The sequence below is a fragment of the Hirundo rustica genome, chromosome 5 (assembly GCF_015227805.2).
Source record: "Hirundo rustica isolate bHirRus1 chromosome 5, bHirRus1.pri.v3, whole genome shotgun sequence".
In the NCBI taxonomy this organism is placed as follows: Eukaryota; Metazoa; Chordata; class Aves; order Passeriformes; family Hirundinidae; genus Hirundo; species Hirundo rustica.
In genome coordinates, this window is record NC_053454.1 from 31,548,715 (window position 1) to 31,565,070 (window position 16,356).

Below are 16,356 nucleotides of genomic sequence, written 5' to 3' on the forward strand. Positions count from 1 at the left end.
GGGTAATTTTTGGTACTTTGTTCTTGCAATCTCCTAGCAGAGACTTTATCATAAATGCTGACCATTATATTTTTCTGCACAGTAAAGAGCTGGAAATGAACTTTCCTACTCTTACTGTTGTTTGTAATGGTTTGTGATGGAAAGAAGCAGATATATACCAAGTCCTGAAAACACACAGGCAAGTTACACAATCATCGGTCCCCTCTTTTGTTCAGGTGACATCCTAGAAAGGAAGCAAGAACACAGGATGAAGAGACTCACCTTTTGTCTTTTTAACATAAAGATCAGCTGAATAACTATACTCTTACGTTTACAAAAAGTCTTGCAGTTTGTTGCCTTCGTTAGACCAATAATTAGATGAAGTGACTATTTGTGACTCTGTGTCAAGAATCTGTACTTCTAACTGCTGATTACTCCTTCCACAGGAAAAAAAAAAATCAAATACCAACCCCCCCACCCCTGGGAAAAAAAAAAAAAAAAAAGAAAAAAAAAAAGAAAAAAAAAAATTTAAAAATCCCCAGAACTGTGAAACAGCAAGAAGAAGGTGGAAAGGCATTGGAAAAGCAGTAGAGAACCCTGCAAAACAAACATTGCAACATCCTGCCAGCAGCTAGCAATGAAGCAATGATGTTAATGGTGATGATGTTAATAAAAGACATCAGAAACACTGGGATGAGACATAAAATATATATACCCAAGAAACAAGAAACAAGAGGTTTCTTGGGCATCTTTGAGGCCCAATTATGTCACCAAGACTTGGAATCATAACAAAACTTAGAGGATGTTATGTAGGAAATGAGTTTTCTGCCAGATTGTGATCAGTATTTCCTTTTTAGAGAGAGACCTATTTGTTCAGTATTGGATTTCTGTGAATACTCCACTGGCTAGTGAATCTTTGCTTTTATAAATGCTTGTAACAGTGCAAATGTGCCTAAGTGGAAGCCTATCTACCTGTGCTGTACCTCCATAGCGATCACTTGGGATCCTTCACTACAAGACATTTTGCATGAATGAATTATCCCCAACAGAATACAAAAGTCTGCCTCCGAAGAAACCATAATCTTCCCTACCAGGATAGCAACATGACTTACAATAACGGAGACCACCACTCATGCCCTAGAACACAGACTACTGTAAGGCAGATCTGATAGGGTTCTGATAGTGAGGTTGGCACAACTAATAGACAATAAGAAGAAGCTACCAAAGCACCAAGCCTATATTTATTCATCAGTGTGTCAAAGAAAGCGTACACTCCCAAGCTGGATGATCACAACTCATCCAAGGTCACAAGTGAAGATCCCGCCCACTTCTCTGTGATTTGACTAGATTGTACAGAGCCTCCTCCTTGCTAAACTCCAGCAAGTTTAAAGAAAGCATTTAGCAGCATGCAACACACTACATGAAGTGAGCCAGAGGTCATGAAGGATGAATAAACAGGGCAATTTAAGACCAGGAAAAACTTGCGTGTCACAGAAGCACAGCACTGCAAAGCTACTACTTGCATTCTTGCAGCATGGAAGATTTGGTATTGGCAGTTTATGATAAGATTTGCTCTAGGAAGTTCTTTGTCCACATCTGCTGTGCCTGCACCTAACACCATCATAGCAGTATAGCCTCTTAGAAGCTGTGGTGGGTTAGCCTTGGCCAGCAGTCAGACACCCACTCATGTTGCATTGTGTTGTTTTCATATTGTATTTTATGTTACTTATTTTTATATTGGGTTTTGTGTTATAATGGTTTGTTCTGTACTCTCCTGCTCTCCTGGAAAGTGTTTTATTCCAAGGTTTGTCCCTACCCCTCTTCCCTGTCACTCCTCCCAGTCCCCACCTACGGGCCCTGTCTGTCATTTTGTTGTTCCTCCCAGCTCCTGGAGAGTTTGGGTAGGGAAATCAAATGATAGGGCAAGAGCTGAGGGGGTTCCTCCCTTTATGTTTCCATTGGTTTCTTTGAATGTCCCTCCAACCCTGTTCCACTCCCACCTTATCCCTCACTGGGTGTTGGTTTGTCCCCTCCTTTAGCTCCTCCCCTGTATGTAAGCCCAGAACATGAGCCCAGGCCAGGACTTGGCAAGAGCAGCTGAATTGAGGCAGGCATCCAACCAGGATGGGATAAAGACCTTAGACTTTGCCCTCTGACCAAGTCTGACTCCTTTCATCTGCCATCCACGTGGTCTCTCCTGTGATAAGGAGAAAAGCCCCTTCACCGCTCTCCTGGTTTCTAGGACCCAGGGAAGTTTTCCTGTCTGGTTGCAGTCTCGAGCTAGCTTGGGCAAAATGGAGCTGGCGGCTCCGATAAAGAAAAGCGACACGCCCAGTAACTCCCCTCCCTCAACAGGACACAAAACCTTATGGGCCAAAATATAATGGAAGATTGCTTACTGGTTACCATCATAGGCAAAACAGACCCAACTTTGGAAATCCAATTTAATTTATAGACAATTAAAAACAGATAATGAGGAAGTTAAAAACAAAGACAAAGTTCCTCTCTGCTGCACCCTCCCCACTCATTTGTCCTGCTCCAGCATGGTTTCTCAACATGAGAGAGGAGGAATCTCTGAGGAATCTCTGCTCTGGGGCCTGGAGGCTGGCCTCCTTCTTCAGTGACCTTGGTGTTTGCACTGCTGTTTCCCTCTCTTTTCCCTCCCCACACTCCTCTGTCTGTTTAGCATTTTTTTGTACACTTGTAGATATTTTTTCACAGAGGTGCCACTGGCTTGGCTGCTGAGCTCAGCTATGTCCTGCAGAGGCTCGAGTGGAGCCAGCAGGAATTGTGTTCTCCTCCCTAGCCTTTTTTCAGAGAGGCCACCCCAGCAGCAGCCCTGCTACTGACACCATGACACCTTCACTCAGCTGAAAAGCCTACCATGAAACAATCACAAGACTGAAAGGGAAAATAGGGGTGAAATGTCCTTCAAATCACCCCCTTGTGAGACCATAAATGTCCATTACAAAGTGATGGATGCATGCAAACTATCAACATTATATATTTGGAAACCACACAGGTGCTTTTCCTTACAATGCTCAGGTAAGAATCGCTCAGGACTAAATTCTTCCAGGTCTTGGAAAATCTCAGTAGGGCACAAACTACAAGAGTATTCGTGCCATTCAATACTTGACATCCTCCTGAGGAGAAAAGAGAAAGAAGGATCAAAACAACAGCAAACAGGTGACTGTCTATAACTTTCATTAAAAAAGTAAAAAAGAAAAAACCCTACCCTTTACTTGGGAAACCTCAGTATTCTCTCTTGCAGATATTCCAGCACCCATCCCCACCACCTCTAGCTACTTAAAACCCTAGAATGGCCACATGGTGCATTTCTATCTCAATTTCTTTAATCTTGATAAAGGAGGAATGAAAAACTCACCAAACACCTTGTCCAGTTCTCTGTGAACCTACTTCTGGGCTTCACGACTGTGTCCAAGTAAGCACAAGGGCATTGTGAGGGTGTGCAGAGATGCAGTTAGAAAAGCAAAACCTCAGCTCAAAAGGAAATTTGTCAGAGGTGTCAAAAAGTACAAGAAAGAATTCTTCAGGTACTATCATGGCTTAGACCATGACGAAGTACCATGCATACACCTCACCCCAGTGGAACAGAGAGGAGTATCAGAACAAAGATAAAACCCACAGGTTGAGATGAGAAAAGTTTAATGATTGACATATAATAAAATAAAATTAAAACAGGAAAAGAAGAGAGAAGAACCAAACCCAAGAAACACAGGCAATTGCACAAAACAATTGCTAACCACCCACTGACCTCAGTCCACCCCTGAGCAGCAATAGCTCCCTCCTAGCTGCCTCCAGCCCAGTCCATGTACTGAGCAGGGCCTTCTGTGGTATGGGATACCCCTTTGACCAGCTGGGATCAGCTGTCCTGGCCATGCTCCCTCACAGCTTCTTGTGGACCTTCTCACTGGCAGAGTATAGGACACTGAAAAGTCTTTGATGTAGAGCAAACCCAAGTTAACAAGAACTAAAACATTAGGGTGTAATCAATATAATTCTCATACCAATTTGAAACACGGCACTGTGCCAGCTAATAGGATGAAAGTAAATTCTGTGCCAGCTGAAATCAGGACAGGTATGTAAACAAGGAGAGACAGAAAGAATTTGCCTGCTGTTTAACAGGAGAGATGAATTAGTCACCAACAAGACTGAAAAGGCAGAGGTACTCAACACTTTTCTTCACCCGTGTCCTTTCACCAGCACCAGGCCTTGGGTTAAAAATCCAGGCTGATGCAAACACAGACTCACTAGAGCTTGACCTTTACACGTTGATGCATTGACAATATCCAGCCACGGAAAACTGGCCAATATAGCTGCAAGGTCACTCTCCATAATCTTAAGAGTTGTGGAATTTGGGGGACATATGAGACTAAAAGAAGGCTAACATCACTCCTATCTACAAGAAGGACTTCAGAGAGGATCCAGAAAATTATAGGCCCATCTGTCTTACTTCAGTCCCTGGGAAACCAATAGAACAAATTTTCCTGCAGGCTGTTACCAGTCAAATGAAGCACGCAATTAGGAAAAAGCCAGCACAGACTGACCAAGGACAAATTGAGCTTGACAAACCTAATTGCCTCTTACAATAAAACCTGCTTTGTTGATGTGGGGCCAGCAGTGAACATTGTCTACCTGGATAGCTCCAAGGCTTTTGATATGCTTTCCCATGGCCTCCTCCTACAGAGCTGTGGATGTGATGGTCTGGACGTGTGACCCATGTGGTGGGTGGGGAATTGGCTGACCAGCCACAGCCAGAGGGTGGTGGTAAACTGCTTCTTTTCACATCGGCAACTGCCACAAGTGGAGTCTCCCAGGGAATGATACCAGGCCCAGCACTGTTTAGTACCTTCAGTGGTTTGGATTATGGGATCAAGTGTACCTGGATGAAGTTTGTCAGTGATACCAAACTCTGTGAGGCAGTGGACACTTAGGAAGAGAGAGCCACCCTGCAGGAAGGCCTGGACAGGCTGAACAGTTAGGCTAACAAGAACCTTATGAACTTCAACAAGGACAAATATAAGGTCCTCCACATGGAAAAACATAATCCAGGAGAGCAGCACAGGCTGGGGATCTACCTGGCTAGAGAACAGCTCTATGGAAAGGGACCCAGAGGTCCTGGTGGACAAGCAGCTCAGTGCAAGCGAACAGTTTGTTGCTGCAGCAAAGAAAGTCAACACAAATTTTCATCAAAAAGGGTGTCACCAACAGTGATAAAGAAGTCACTATTGCATTCTTCACAGAGCTGCATCAACACCAGGAGAGATAAAGTCCCACTCTACTCAGTTCTAGTCAAGCCACACCTGGAATATTGTTTTGTTGCTATAAATGAAAGATGTGGACAGGGTGGCGAAGGTTCAGTAAAGAGCAACAAAGATGATCAAATTACTGGGTAGCCTGTCATGTGAGGAAAGGCTGAGAAAACCTTATCACCATGTTCCTGTATTTAAAGAGTGGCTACTAAGAAGATGGAGATTCCCTTTTCATAAGGAGTCTTATGGAAAAGTGAGGTGTGATATGTGAAAGTTATGCCTGGGAAGATTCCAATTGGACACAAGATGAAAACTCTTCACAATGGGAATAATCACCCACTGGAATAATCTCTCCATTATGTGCCAAGTGGTGGGTTCCCCAACATTGGACACTACAATTCACTTGGACAAGGTGATGGGCCATCTCATCCAAACTGTGGTTTTGTCAGCCAAGATTGGACCAAATGATCCTTGAGGTCCCTTCCCACCTGGAATGAGTCTATAACGATTATCAGGATAAGATGACCAGTGATTGCCAGGTGCCCAGAAACTGACCACAAGCGTGAAGTGTTAAAGTACTTCTGGTAGACAGCAAACATCCCTCTTCCTCTCTCTTGCCACCTGAGAGGAATTAATTGTTGCTCTAGTAATTAGAAAATCTTTCTTTTTAAGCTGCAGAAGCAGATGATTGTTGTTCTTCTCTTCATTTTTACAAGAAATCTCAAAAAGTGGGAATGGTCTTACAGATTTGTCAGCATGTGCTTTAATTGCTCAGCATCTATAAACATGCTTGGTTTGGCAGGGAAAGCGTTACTAGCTGTAAACAAAGTTTACAGCAGTTCCCATAGTTACTGATGACTAGAACAGCAATAAATGAGATTTCAAAATAATTAAAGGAAGGAGAAAAGGTTGGTACAGATAACATTTGGAAGAGATCAAATATTATAATAATATATTAATAAGCAGACTGAAAAATTAGAAATTGTTAAAACAGTAAAGAGGAAGTACTGCACACTCCTGTTTAGAAGTATAAATTTTACATATGACTAATATTTAGATAGACTAGAACGACTTTAAAAAGCAAAAAAGTGGGAACAGAAATTTATGTTTAAATGTATCTTGTTTGATAGGTAGAAAAACAATTCCCTAGGAAAGGCATAAAAAGGAGGAATGCCTGAGACGAAAGTTCAACCACAGTCTCTTGATACTGCAAACAGGCAGACACCTCAACCATTTATTTCATTTTGCTCTAATTTTTAATCTAACCTCCGGTCAAATAATTTTAAAAGAAGGTAATGCTGGCATCCTGAGGATTGCAAGGCTCAGCACACACCAGCATATGCACAGCTTCTTTGTTACACAAGATACTAAGCAGCAAATTTAGTGCTTCAGTCTTCCATTCAGGGTTTCTGTTTCTTTCCAAAACAGGTCAAGAGGCAATCTGAAATCTCTTCTTTGAGGCTGGAGGATTTCTCTGAAAGGATCTGGAGTAATTCTGTGAACCTGGAAAATTTAAAACATTGTTAATTGTTGTAGTTTCTGAAAGACGCTCCAAGATTATATATCAGTTACTTCTACCAACGTGTTCAGATCAACATTTGCTAACCTGCCCTTATTCTTCCATCACCGTTATATAATTATGTCAATTATATAATTATTTAAACTCAAGGAGCTTCCAAACAAGTAAAGGTTACTTACAAGGACTCAAATCCACCAGGAACTAGCTAGTCAGCTTTACTGTAAAAATGGAACAAACTGAGCCACATAGGGCTGCTCTCTTTTTTGGGGGTGTAAATTCAAGACAGAGCTGCAAATTAATACAGTTTTTTTTGGTTTTTTGTTTTGTTTTTTTTTTAATGAGAGCTTTATATTTTTGTTAAAAATGCACATTTTCAAATCTACTTTTTCTTCACACAAAAACTTTAATTTCAGACCTAAAATAAAATGCCATGAGCATTTCACAAGCATACAACAGTGTTACTACTCCAGTAGCTGCAAAAAATATCTGTACACCACATACTCTTACTATATTTGTAAATATGTCAAAATACAAAAAAAAGATGAGATCCTTTTCCTCCCATGTCATAACAAGAAAAAGAAGCTTCACAGGCTTCCTACCCATAAGAGTTAAGAATACCTCAAAACAACTGAGAAGAAACTTCAAAACCAAACAAAAGATCCTGCCAAGAAAACCTGTTCTTTTATGCTGAGATGGCTCTCCCTAAGCACTACACTTTTTTGAGAGTATGATGGGTTAATAGTGTAGCTGCTTTCCGTCCTGGCACCAGGCGGGAGATGACCTCCGGCTAGCTCGGGTCTGCACAGCTACAGATGTTCCCAGTTTGGATGGGTACGCAGGCTATCTTTACCTGCTGGCTCGGCTTCTCAGCAGCAGCTGGACCAAATAGTGTCGTGACAGCAACGGCAGTGGAAGAAAAGGCTGGCTCTCAGCTTAGCAGGTTAAAAGGTGTTTATTCAGGCCGGGCTGCGGGAAGTTCGCAGCTGGTCCAAACCTCAGGCCAGCGAGGCCAGAGAGCGAGAGAGGAGAGCAGAGCGGATTTCAATCTCCCTCCTCCACCTTGTAAGTGGGGGAGGGGTTCAAGGGAGGTTACAACAAGACAACAAATCAGGGGATTCAGGGGGTAGCAAGGTGTGCCCACCCCCAAGCCTCTGACCAACCACCTCCAGAGGAAAAGAATTCCCCTCAGGCTACCTATCACCTGAAGCCCTTTCCCTGAGATTTTGCAATCTTGGGAGGACTCCTGGAGTGACAGACAGGCTGCCCCCGAGCGAGGGGGGGCAGAGGGGATGGACACGGATAGGTGGGGTGTGGGATGATTGACACAAAACACCTTATTATACAGAAAACACAAAAGGGTTACAGAATTTGGGATACAGTGAAATGAACCACAACATAAACTTCTTATAAAAACCTAATAAACAATTCTTGCACCGCCACATCATAGGTTTTGCTGGCCTTTTACCTTCCAAGTCATTCTTCTTTGCCTACCTGTTATCAAAAATCCTTGGCCGGTCCTGCTGTGGTTACCAAAATCCACAGGAGTCAGCGACTTCTTCTGAGGTGTGTCTCTCTGTAAAAAGGAAAGATACACTCTTAGCTAGTGTGATCTACTTATCGACAGAAAGGGTTTGATTATGGTTTTTATGATCTAGTCCAGCAGACTGGAACCTACCAAAGTGCAAAGCTCCAAACAGTACTAAAACTGCACACTTCTAGCACACACACACCCCCTCTCAAAACCTGGAAAAAAAATTCTCCTTCATACAACAGTCCCACACCCTCCCCAAGACTTTTAACATCTTCCTCTCTACAGGTAGCAGGAATCCCTGTATATCAGAAGTCAGGAGAGACCCAGAAATGAGACCTTCAGTAACCAGCAGCAGGCATGAAAGAAAACCTATTCCCTTTTTCCATGTCTCCACTTACACTGTAACATATCCTGAACGTATGAGTTGTGTTGGGTCTTGAAAATTGACTAACAGTAACAGTTCTTTCTCTGAGTGGCTGCTGCTCTGTTCTGCCAGCTACTGCACTTGACACTCGGCTATGAGCATATCGTTCTTGATGCTGAGAGAATGAAAAAAGTATTAAGAGAATGCAGCAATTGAATAAGTTAAAATATTTTTTTTTCTGTTGACATACAAAAGTTCACAAGAAAATAAGAAAAAGATGTTTTCAATAAGCAAAAGCACCAATGTAGGTGTTTGCCTGTTTTTTAAACAGATGCAAGACTGTTTCTATGTTGGCATGTTGATATATCAACATGGTAATTTACTTTCATTCTGGCAATTTATTCCAACCTTCAAAAATAGGCCAATATAAGATCCGTTTTTTTTCAGTTGTTATCCTTTTCTACTTCAGTCAGCATAATTTTCTAATTCTTATAACCTAACATTAGTAAATAAAACACTGAAAGAGCTATTTAAATTCAGATGCATAGAAGAGCAAGGTTACTATCTTGTTATTATGTTGGTTGGTTCTTTTTAGCTTTTTTTTTTTTTTTTAAGCCAGGTTTTTCTGTTGTCAGAGAAGTCTTTCCACTATGATCTGTCTGTGATGTCAGGTTTTAAACTGCCTTCTCTTGCACAGTAATTGCACCCCAATGTAACACACATTAGCATGTTAAAACTATGAATTAAATACAAACCAACACAAGCTGTAAAATTACTAATTTCAACCAGTGATATAGCACAGTTTATTTCTAAATAGCTTGAAGTTCTTCACCAGTAAAAAAATGAAGACAACTTACAGAGCTCTGCTGCGTTCGAGGTACTGAAACATGCTGTTCAACAGCCTCAGAGTTTATTGGTGGTAACTTGCTCCAGGTTGCAGGCACACGAGCAGAAGATAAACGATCCCTGCTGCCAACCCTATGGAATTTTAAGGGTTCCTTTTAGGAGCATTCACATGACAGACTTCATTGAAGTCATATGAAATTATTAAGCAGTACAATCCTTCAGGAGTGAAATAAGTTCTGGGAAAAAAAAATAATGAAATTAAAAACTCACAATTTCTTCCCTTTACAGATTTCATCATTGTGCGCATTAGGAACTTCTGAGCAGGGTTGGTCAGAAGTGAGAGAAGGTAACCTTGGTAGTTTCCTAGAAGATGCCAGCAGAGCTGGAGATGATGAGAGAACACTGTTATCAGAAATTTTCCCCAACCTAGCATGTGCTGAATTTGGAGTGCTGGAGGTAATGCTATGCTGTTTGTCTTCTTGCTCATTCCTAGGGAAAGAGAAAGAAATAAGGAATTAAGATCAAGAAGAACAAGGGTTTAACAGTGCATCATTTCAACCTCTGCAAATTACTATCATATTAGTGATATACACAAGATCACTGCCTTATCTTTTTTTTTTAATTGCAAGACATTTTTTACATAAAGTGAATTATGTCTTATTTTTAAAATGTCAATGTCACCTACTGTATTTTTTCTGCTGTGGCAGCATGCCTCTGTTGGAGTGGTTTTGCTTGAATTGTCATCACACCATTCAGATCATTACAGAAGTTGCTGGAGAAACGGTAAACCTATTAAAAGCAAGAAGTATGTGTTAACCTTTACATTTTTAGAAGGAGTATCTCAAAAAGCACATAGTTAAGAGGTACTTTACTTGTTTGATACAAAAACAAGATGGTTTTTAGATGGTTCAGTAGAATTCTCAGTAGATGGGGCAACAATGCTTTTTTCTTTTACTTAAACAGATTTTTATAAACACAACTTGTGTAATTTAGTTACCGAATTGCAACTCAATTTATAATGTAAATTTCAGTTGAAGCCAGAGTTTGATTTTTCAAACTTTTCATTTTCCCTCAGCACAGGGGCATGATTTATCAAAGCATTTTACTCTCCTGGCTGCTGCGGCCGCTACAGAACAAAGCACATCTATGGGGAGAACCAAGACCGCTGTGCTATCTTTCCTGTGCTCCTTATCTCACTGTTTAGCAAGCATGGAAAAAGAGCTGATGGAAGAAAATGAAGTCACTTGAAGTCAACAGAGAAAGACAGGAGAAAAAAAACCAAACAGAAGCAGTGGCTGAAAAAGGAAACAAATGTGCAAAACACGAATCAGGAGACAGAGGGAGGAGACAGCAAGCAGGACAAATTAAAACATTTTATCAATATAAGCATGAGCTTCCACAAAGACAAGTAAGGCCTAGAGCCAAGGCGCTGGTGGACACATTCCGGAATCTCCCTTCACAAGAGGCAAAGAAAAAGAGAAGGAATGGGAGAGCCTGAGACTCGCAGTGTTGTGAGGAAAGTACTGCAAGCTGCAACTTCACATCCCAGTTAGTCTTCTTAATTCTACCATGGAGAATTACTATATCACAATAAAAGCAGAATTCGTTTTTAAGGACAGAATAGAATTTAACAAGAGTTTGCAAATCAATGGCAGCCATACTTAGTGATAAATTGTACCTTTAAGGACCACCAAAGGAAAACAAGTGACAATAAACAAAAAATGAACACTGAATTAAACCTCATTTTAAATTAGATTACTTTATGTATACCTAATTGGTATAAAGAAAAAAAAAAAAAAAAAAAAAAAAAAAAAGAGGAAACAAAGAAAAAGAGCCTTTTCAAGTTTCGATCAAGACTGTCCATGGTTTGAAGAAAAAAAGAATATTTCACAGAAAGGTTTATTTTATTTTTACCTGTGATGAAACAGAATGAGCCCCAAAAGATACATTTCGTGTGTCAGAGCCTCTGGAAAGAGGAATGGTCCCAGCATCTGCTGTAATATGAATGACTGGAAAATGTGGCAGTTTTGCTGTAACAGTTTTCAGTTTTTCTATTTGTTGGTCACACTCTGCACAACAGCAAAAAAGTAGAGGGAATAAGAAGTATTTTCTATGTTTACCAACCATTATTTCTTGGGGTTCAAACAATATTACACTACACAGTTAATAAAGACTTTCACATAGCTTTACGTTTCCATGCTGTTTAAAAATCTAACATAAATAATGGGTTTTTGAAAGCATTTCCATTTGTCTATGCTTCCTCTGACACTGACATACAAGCTGGCCTATACAGGTAGATTTGGAGGTGGTTGTTTAAGAAAAATACAACTAAGACTATTGAAATGCCATTTAAAAATCCCCAGATCTTTTCATTTTTAAGTAGTAAAAAAAAAAAAAAATTAAAATATATATTAAATAAAAAATCTATTGATACTAGCCTTGTCTGACAGCAGCTATACACTGTTTCATTTTGGGTATATGCTACCATCTTATTTCTATTATAAACCCAAATTCTTTTGTTTCTCTTTTGCTTCCTAGTTGAAATACTAGCTATTTTCATACCAGCTTAGGATCTTCAAAAATATAAAAGGGCAAACCTATCATAATACTGCTAAATGATCCTTCTTAAACTATAATACTGGGACCTACACAATCCACCTGTGGTGTCAAATGAATTTTTAAATTACAGTAACACCTGAAATGTTAAGTTCTGATGCTGCAAACATCCAGAGAAATGTTGCCATTTCTTACTTTGTTGTATTCTTATATTTGAGGTTGAGTGTATCCTACATTAGAGGTAACTTCCAAGACCCACACAGGTATTCTTCTGTTACTTCTGTTCTTTTAAAATGCATTGAAAAAACTGAAATTTCCCTCAGCTTCCAAAGACAATACATACACACTAAACAGATTTTCAATTCTACTTAATTTTCCTAGCTTTTCCTATTCCTCACTTCAGTCTGTTAGACTATGAAAACATAAAATAAAACTACATGCATCACATTTTCTTCATCCTATAGTGCTACAGTGGACTCAAACTCCTGCACATCAGCAAGACTGTCTATCTCACTTTAACATTCTGACTACTCAAGGGTCTTTTTATTAATAAAGCTTAAACAATGAGGACTAGGAGACTCTGATTCCTAGGTTCCATATCCAGATCACATTGTCAGTGATCCCTGACTAATGATGAGTAACAGCATCAATTTGCATCTTCAAGTCGGTGATTAATATTTTTATATTTTTCAAACATGTTCTCTTGCAATGATGCTACTTCAATCAGTATTTTTCTTTTTACACCTCTCATACAAAACTCACTGAAAATTTGGAAAAAAGTTTTATTTTAGGTGGATGTGTGTGCACACATTCTCATGGCAAGGCATTACATATGTTACAGTTCTACAGCACTGGTTATCTTAAGCTTGGAAAACTTGCTTAATTTAAAAGGACAGGGAAGGGTGACTTTTCTGAATTAGTTTCAACAAATACTATATTTTCAAATGAAAATATCAAATACCTGGGATACTAGTTTCCCAATTTTTTTTAATCAGTTCCTCCAATATTCCAATGACATTGCTCCAGATATGATCAAATACTTCAGAAGCCACAGCATCTTTGATACAGGCATTGGGAGAAACAGGGGGAATGCCACGCTTACACCTCTTCTCAGAAAGACGCATTTTCTTTTGTTCCCAAATCTCATCCTCACTAATAAAGGAAACAAATTCAAAAGAATTCCCATGGGAATTGACTTCCCCCCCACCCCCCTTCCTTCAACAGAGAAACATACATATGGAAAAAAAGTCTGGAGGTAACAAAAAAATTCAAACTCAAATTCACCTAAGGGAAGAGAATCTATCAAATACATATACTCTCTCATTTGCTTTCCATTGCAAAATTTAAAAATCACATTAGGGCATTACAACAGAAAGATCTACAGGTCTAGGAAGAAGTTTTATATGTGGCACATAGTCATTTGAGACTAAATCCTATGATTTTCACAGTAACATAGGCAACAACATCTGTCATATTTGTCAAGAGGACTCTCACATAGAAAACATCTTTCTCAGCACGATTTGTGTAACTGCACACATCTGCAATTTTCCACCATTGATCCAAGATGAAAAAACTTTAAAGGATTTCTGCAGTAAGACAAGAATAGTAGAGCCCACAGCCTTACACACACCTTCTTCCTCTACACTACAGTAAGAACAGTTAAGCTTTTCAATTTTGTTGTTGTTGTTGTTTCCTCTGTATCTAGGGAAGCATGTGTTAGCAACATTTCCTAACTTGGTCTTCTAATACACCCTCTCAGGAAGAAAGTTTTAACTTTTTTTTTTTTTTTTCCAAATGCCATCATATTTTTTTCTAAGAAATGTTTTTGGGGATTTTTTTTTGAGTTTCTCTTCTCTGGCACTTCTTCCTCAAACCTCATTGCGCAATTCTTAACTGTACATGAGATGCAGCTGAGTGGTCCAACTCACAAATGACCAAGCTCTTCTTCTGTCAGGCTTTTTAACACCTACTGTTTTGGTTATGGAGAATAAGGAATTTCAGAATTGAAGGAAACAAGAATCATATGAAGGAGACAAAACAGAGAAACATATCTTCAGACAAGTCTCTCTCACAAATTAAGTTTGCTTACTTAGAAAACAAAGAGAGAAGACTACTGAGTGTATTCTTAAACCTAAACATTTCCTAAGAAGGCAGCAACCCCAGCCTTCTCTTTCAAAAAGAGCACTGAAAGGGTCTCTGTCTGGTTCCTCAGGTTTTCAGAACAACCATGCCTTTGTTCTGAGCGTGCACAAGACCTTAGCACAAAAAGCTGTGCTTTGTGCCCAACTAGTCCTACCAAAGTTTTCCCCTTTTAGAGGCCTTTTAGAAAACAGCACATGATCTTTCATTCACCCAGTAGCCTAGCTGCTGGAACATTCCACTGGCTCGCAGGAAACTTAGGCTGCACTATCAAGAAGGTGACTGAATGAGTTGTTGCTCACAAGAGTGCTCTAAATGCAGGCTGTAACCTGCATCTCTCCTCACAAAGCTGTTCTACTCTGCACAGAAAGAATTTAAGAATCATTAGGGCAGACAGTGACAGCACAGTATACTGATGCTCAAGGCACTCACTTGGTGAGAAGAGATGTCTTCATCCTACCCCCATCTCAAAATTAAATACCCATTTTATTGAATCTCCATGCATCAAATTCTTCAAAACAACTAGTGGTTAAGACACATTCCTCTGAAATTGGAGATGTGAGCCTTAAACCACTAGGAAGACAAGATACCTAATCTTTGACATGCCCAGTGAGCTGACCACTGTGCTAATGAACACAGGGACAGAAGGAACTATATCCTACAGAAGAGAAACACAGTTTATGAACCCTGACTCAGTTCATTGATAATTTTTCATTACATTCTTCAAAAATACACATATCTGTTATTTACATTTCCTTGTTGTCAAAGGCAAGATATTCCTCTATTTTTCCATCCTCATCGTAAATTTCTTCTTCCAGGAAGGAATACATGGCTGAGTCTGAAGCAGAAATCGTAGCGGAACTTGAATCTGGTGATGTATGTATTGGAGATGCTGTTGGGATCAGTTTAGAGCCTGAGATGCAGAGCCTGAAAAAAATATCAAGAGAAATGAGAACTAAACATTCAAAGAAAGGAGAAAGTGCAAATTTAATTATACTGACATGTTTCAGTAATACAAAAGTAATAGTTGTATGTGTTTCTGAAAGGGGAAAACCAAAATAAAAACTTTAAAAAATTAACATACTCTTTTGTATGACCAGTACATTCAAGGAGGCCAGGCACACACTTAGTATCTACATGGGCATCATTTCTGCTCTGAAAATGCTGAAAGCCTTCATCCTTTGGCACTAGGAGTTGCTTTCCTAGAACCCTGGACAAAAAGGAGAGAGCAAGCAGTATCATAGATGAAAACCTTAGCCATATTCAAAAATCCAGAATACAAACACCTGCAAACACTAGGCAATGCAAAAGCACAACTTACATCTGCTTTGAGGGGCCAGAACCCTGTGTATTACCTTGACATTGCCTAGTATTTAAGTCATTAAAGTTAAGCTGGTTTATACAAGATGAGATTCTAGTTTATAAATTTTAAGATTAAACAGTAAAATTTGTTAGATTGTTCTAAAGGCAGACAAAAGTAAACACACTTCCTTTCTTATCAAAAAACTCTGAAAGATACATTTAAAAACAGATGCATAAGACAAAAAAAATCTGCTGTGATTTCATGTATCCAACTCCAGTATCCATCAATGTGAGTAAAAGAGCTAATCAAAAATGTTTACATTGAAAGTTAAGGCTTATAATTAAAGTTCAGAAAATGTGCAAACTCCAACATGTATAATGTAGAGGAAAAGAGAAAATGTGAAAGCAACTCTAATAAATATACATTAAATTATATAATAAAATAATTTCTGAACAATTTTGCCTGTAATCATTTTATTAATCAAAATAAAGGGCATCAGTTGCTAAAGCACCACTGCCCAGATTTACTGAGCAACTATGGCACAGCTTAGTCCCAGAGATCCAGATTTGAATGCACCAGTGTTGCTGATGCCCAAACTATAAGAGGGTATCCCAAAAATTCAAATTAGAATGGTAACTGATTAAAACTACTACTAGCAAGAATTTCCTTACCTTATATGAGGAAATTGTTCAACCCAATCTGCACATTCTGCCTGCAGGTTCTCTGTTTGGGAGGTCACTTTTCCTTCAAACAGCATTTCATCAATCTCCCAAAATAACTGATGCACTCTCTGTGTGTTGGCTTTATCAAAATCCTACATAGTATAAAGTTGATAGCTGTTCGCAA

At 39.4% G+C, this 16,356-nt stretch overlaps 1 protein-coding gene across 2 annotated transcripts in view; it reads right to left on the bottom strand.

The window, feature by feature from the left end:
• Positions 1 to 3,003: 3,003 nt before the first annotated feature.
• FAM149A (family with sequence similarity 149 member A) overlaps positions 3,004 to 16,356 on the bottom strand; it is a 28,724-nt gene continuing 15,371 nt past the window's right edge. For both annotated transcript variants that reach the window (XM_040064109.2, XM_040064108.2), the window contains exons 4-14: positions 16,182 to 16,324; positions 15,292 to 15,417; positions 14,958 to 15,134; positions 13,030 to 13,220; positions 11,427 to 11,581; positions 10,198 to 10,301; positions 9,783 to 10,001; positions 9,524 to 9,644; positions 8,701 to 8,841; positions 8,263 to 8,344; positions 3,004 to 6,755 (exon numbers count right to left, since the gene is read on the bottom strand). In XM_040064109.2, the coding sequence (XP_039920043.1) occupies positions 6,682 to 6,755; positions 8,263 to 8,344; positions 8,701 to 8,841; positions 9,524 to 9,644; positions 9,783 to 10,001; positions 10,198 to 10,301; positions 11,427 to 11,581; positions 13,030 to 13,220; positions 14,958 to 15,134; positions 15,292 to 15,417; positions 16,182 to 16,267 (1,476 nt within the window). In that variant the 5' untranslated portion in view covers positions 16,268 to 16,324 and the 3' untranslated portion in view covers positions 3,004 to 6,681. The remainder of the gene's footprint in view (positions 6,756 to 8,262; positions 8,345 to 8,700; positions 8,842 to 9,523; positions 9,645 to 9,782; positions 10,002 to 10,197; positions 10,302 to 11,426; positions 11,582 to 13,029; positions 13,221 to 14,957; positions 15,135 to 15,291; positions 15,418 to 16,181; positions 16,325 to 16,356) is intronic.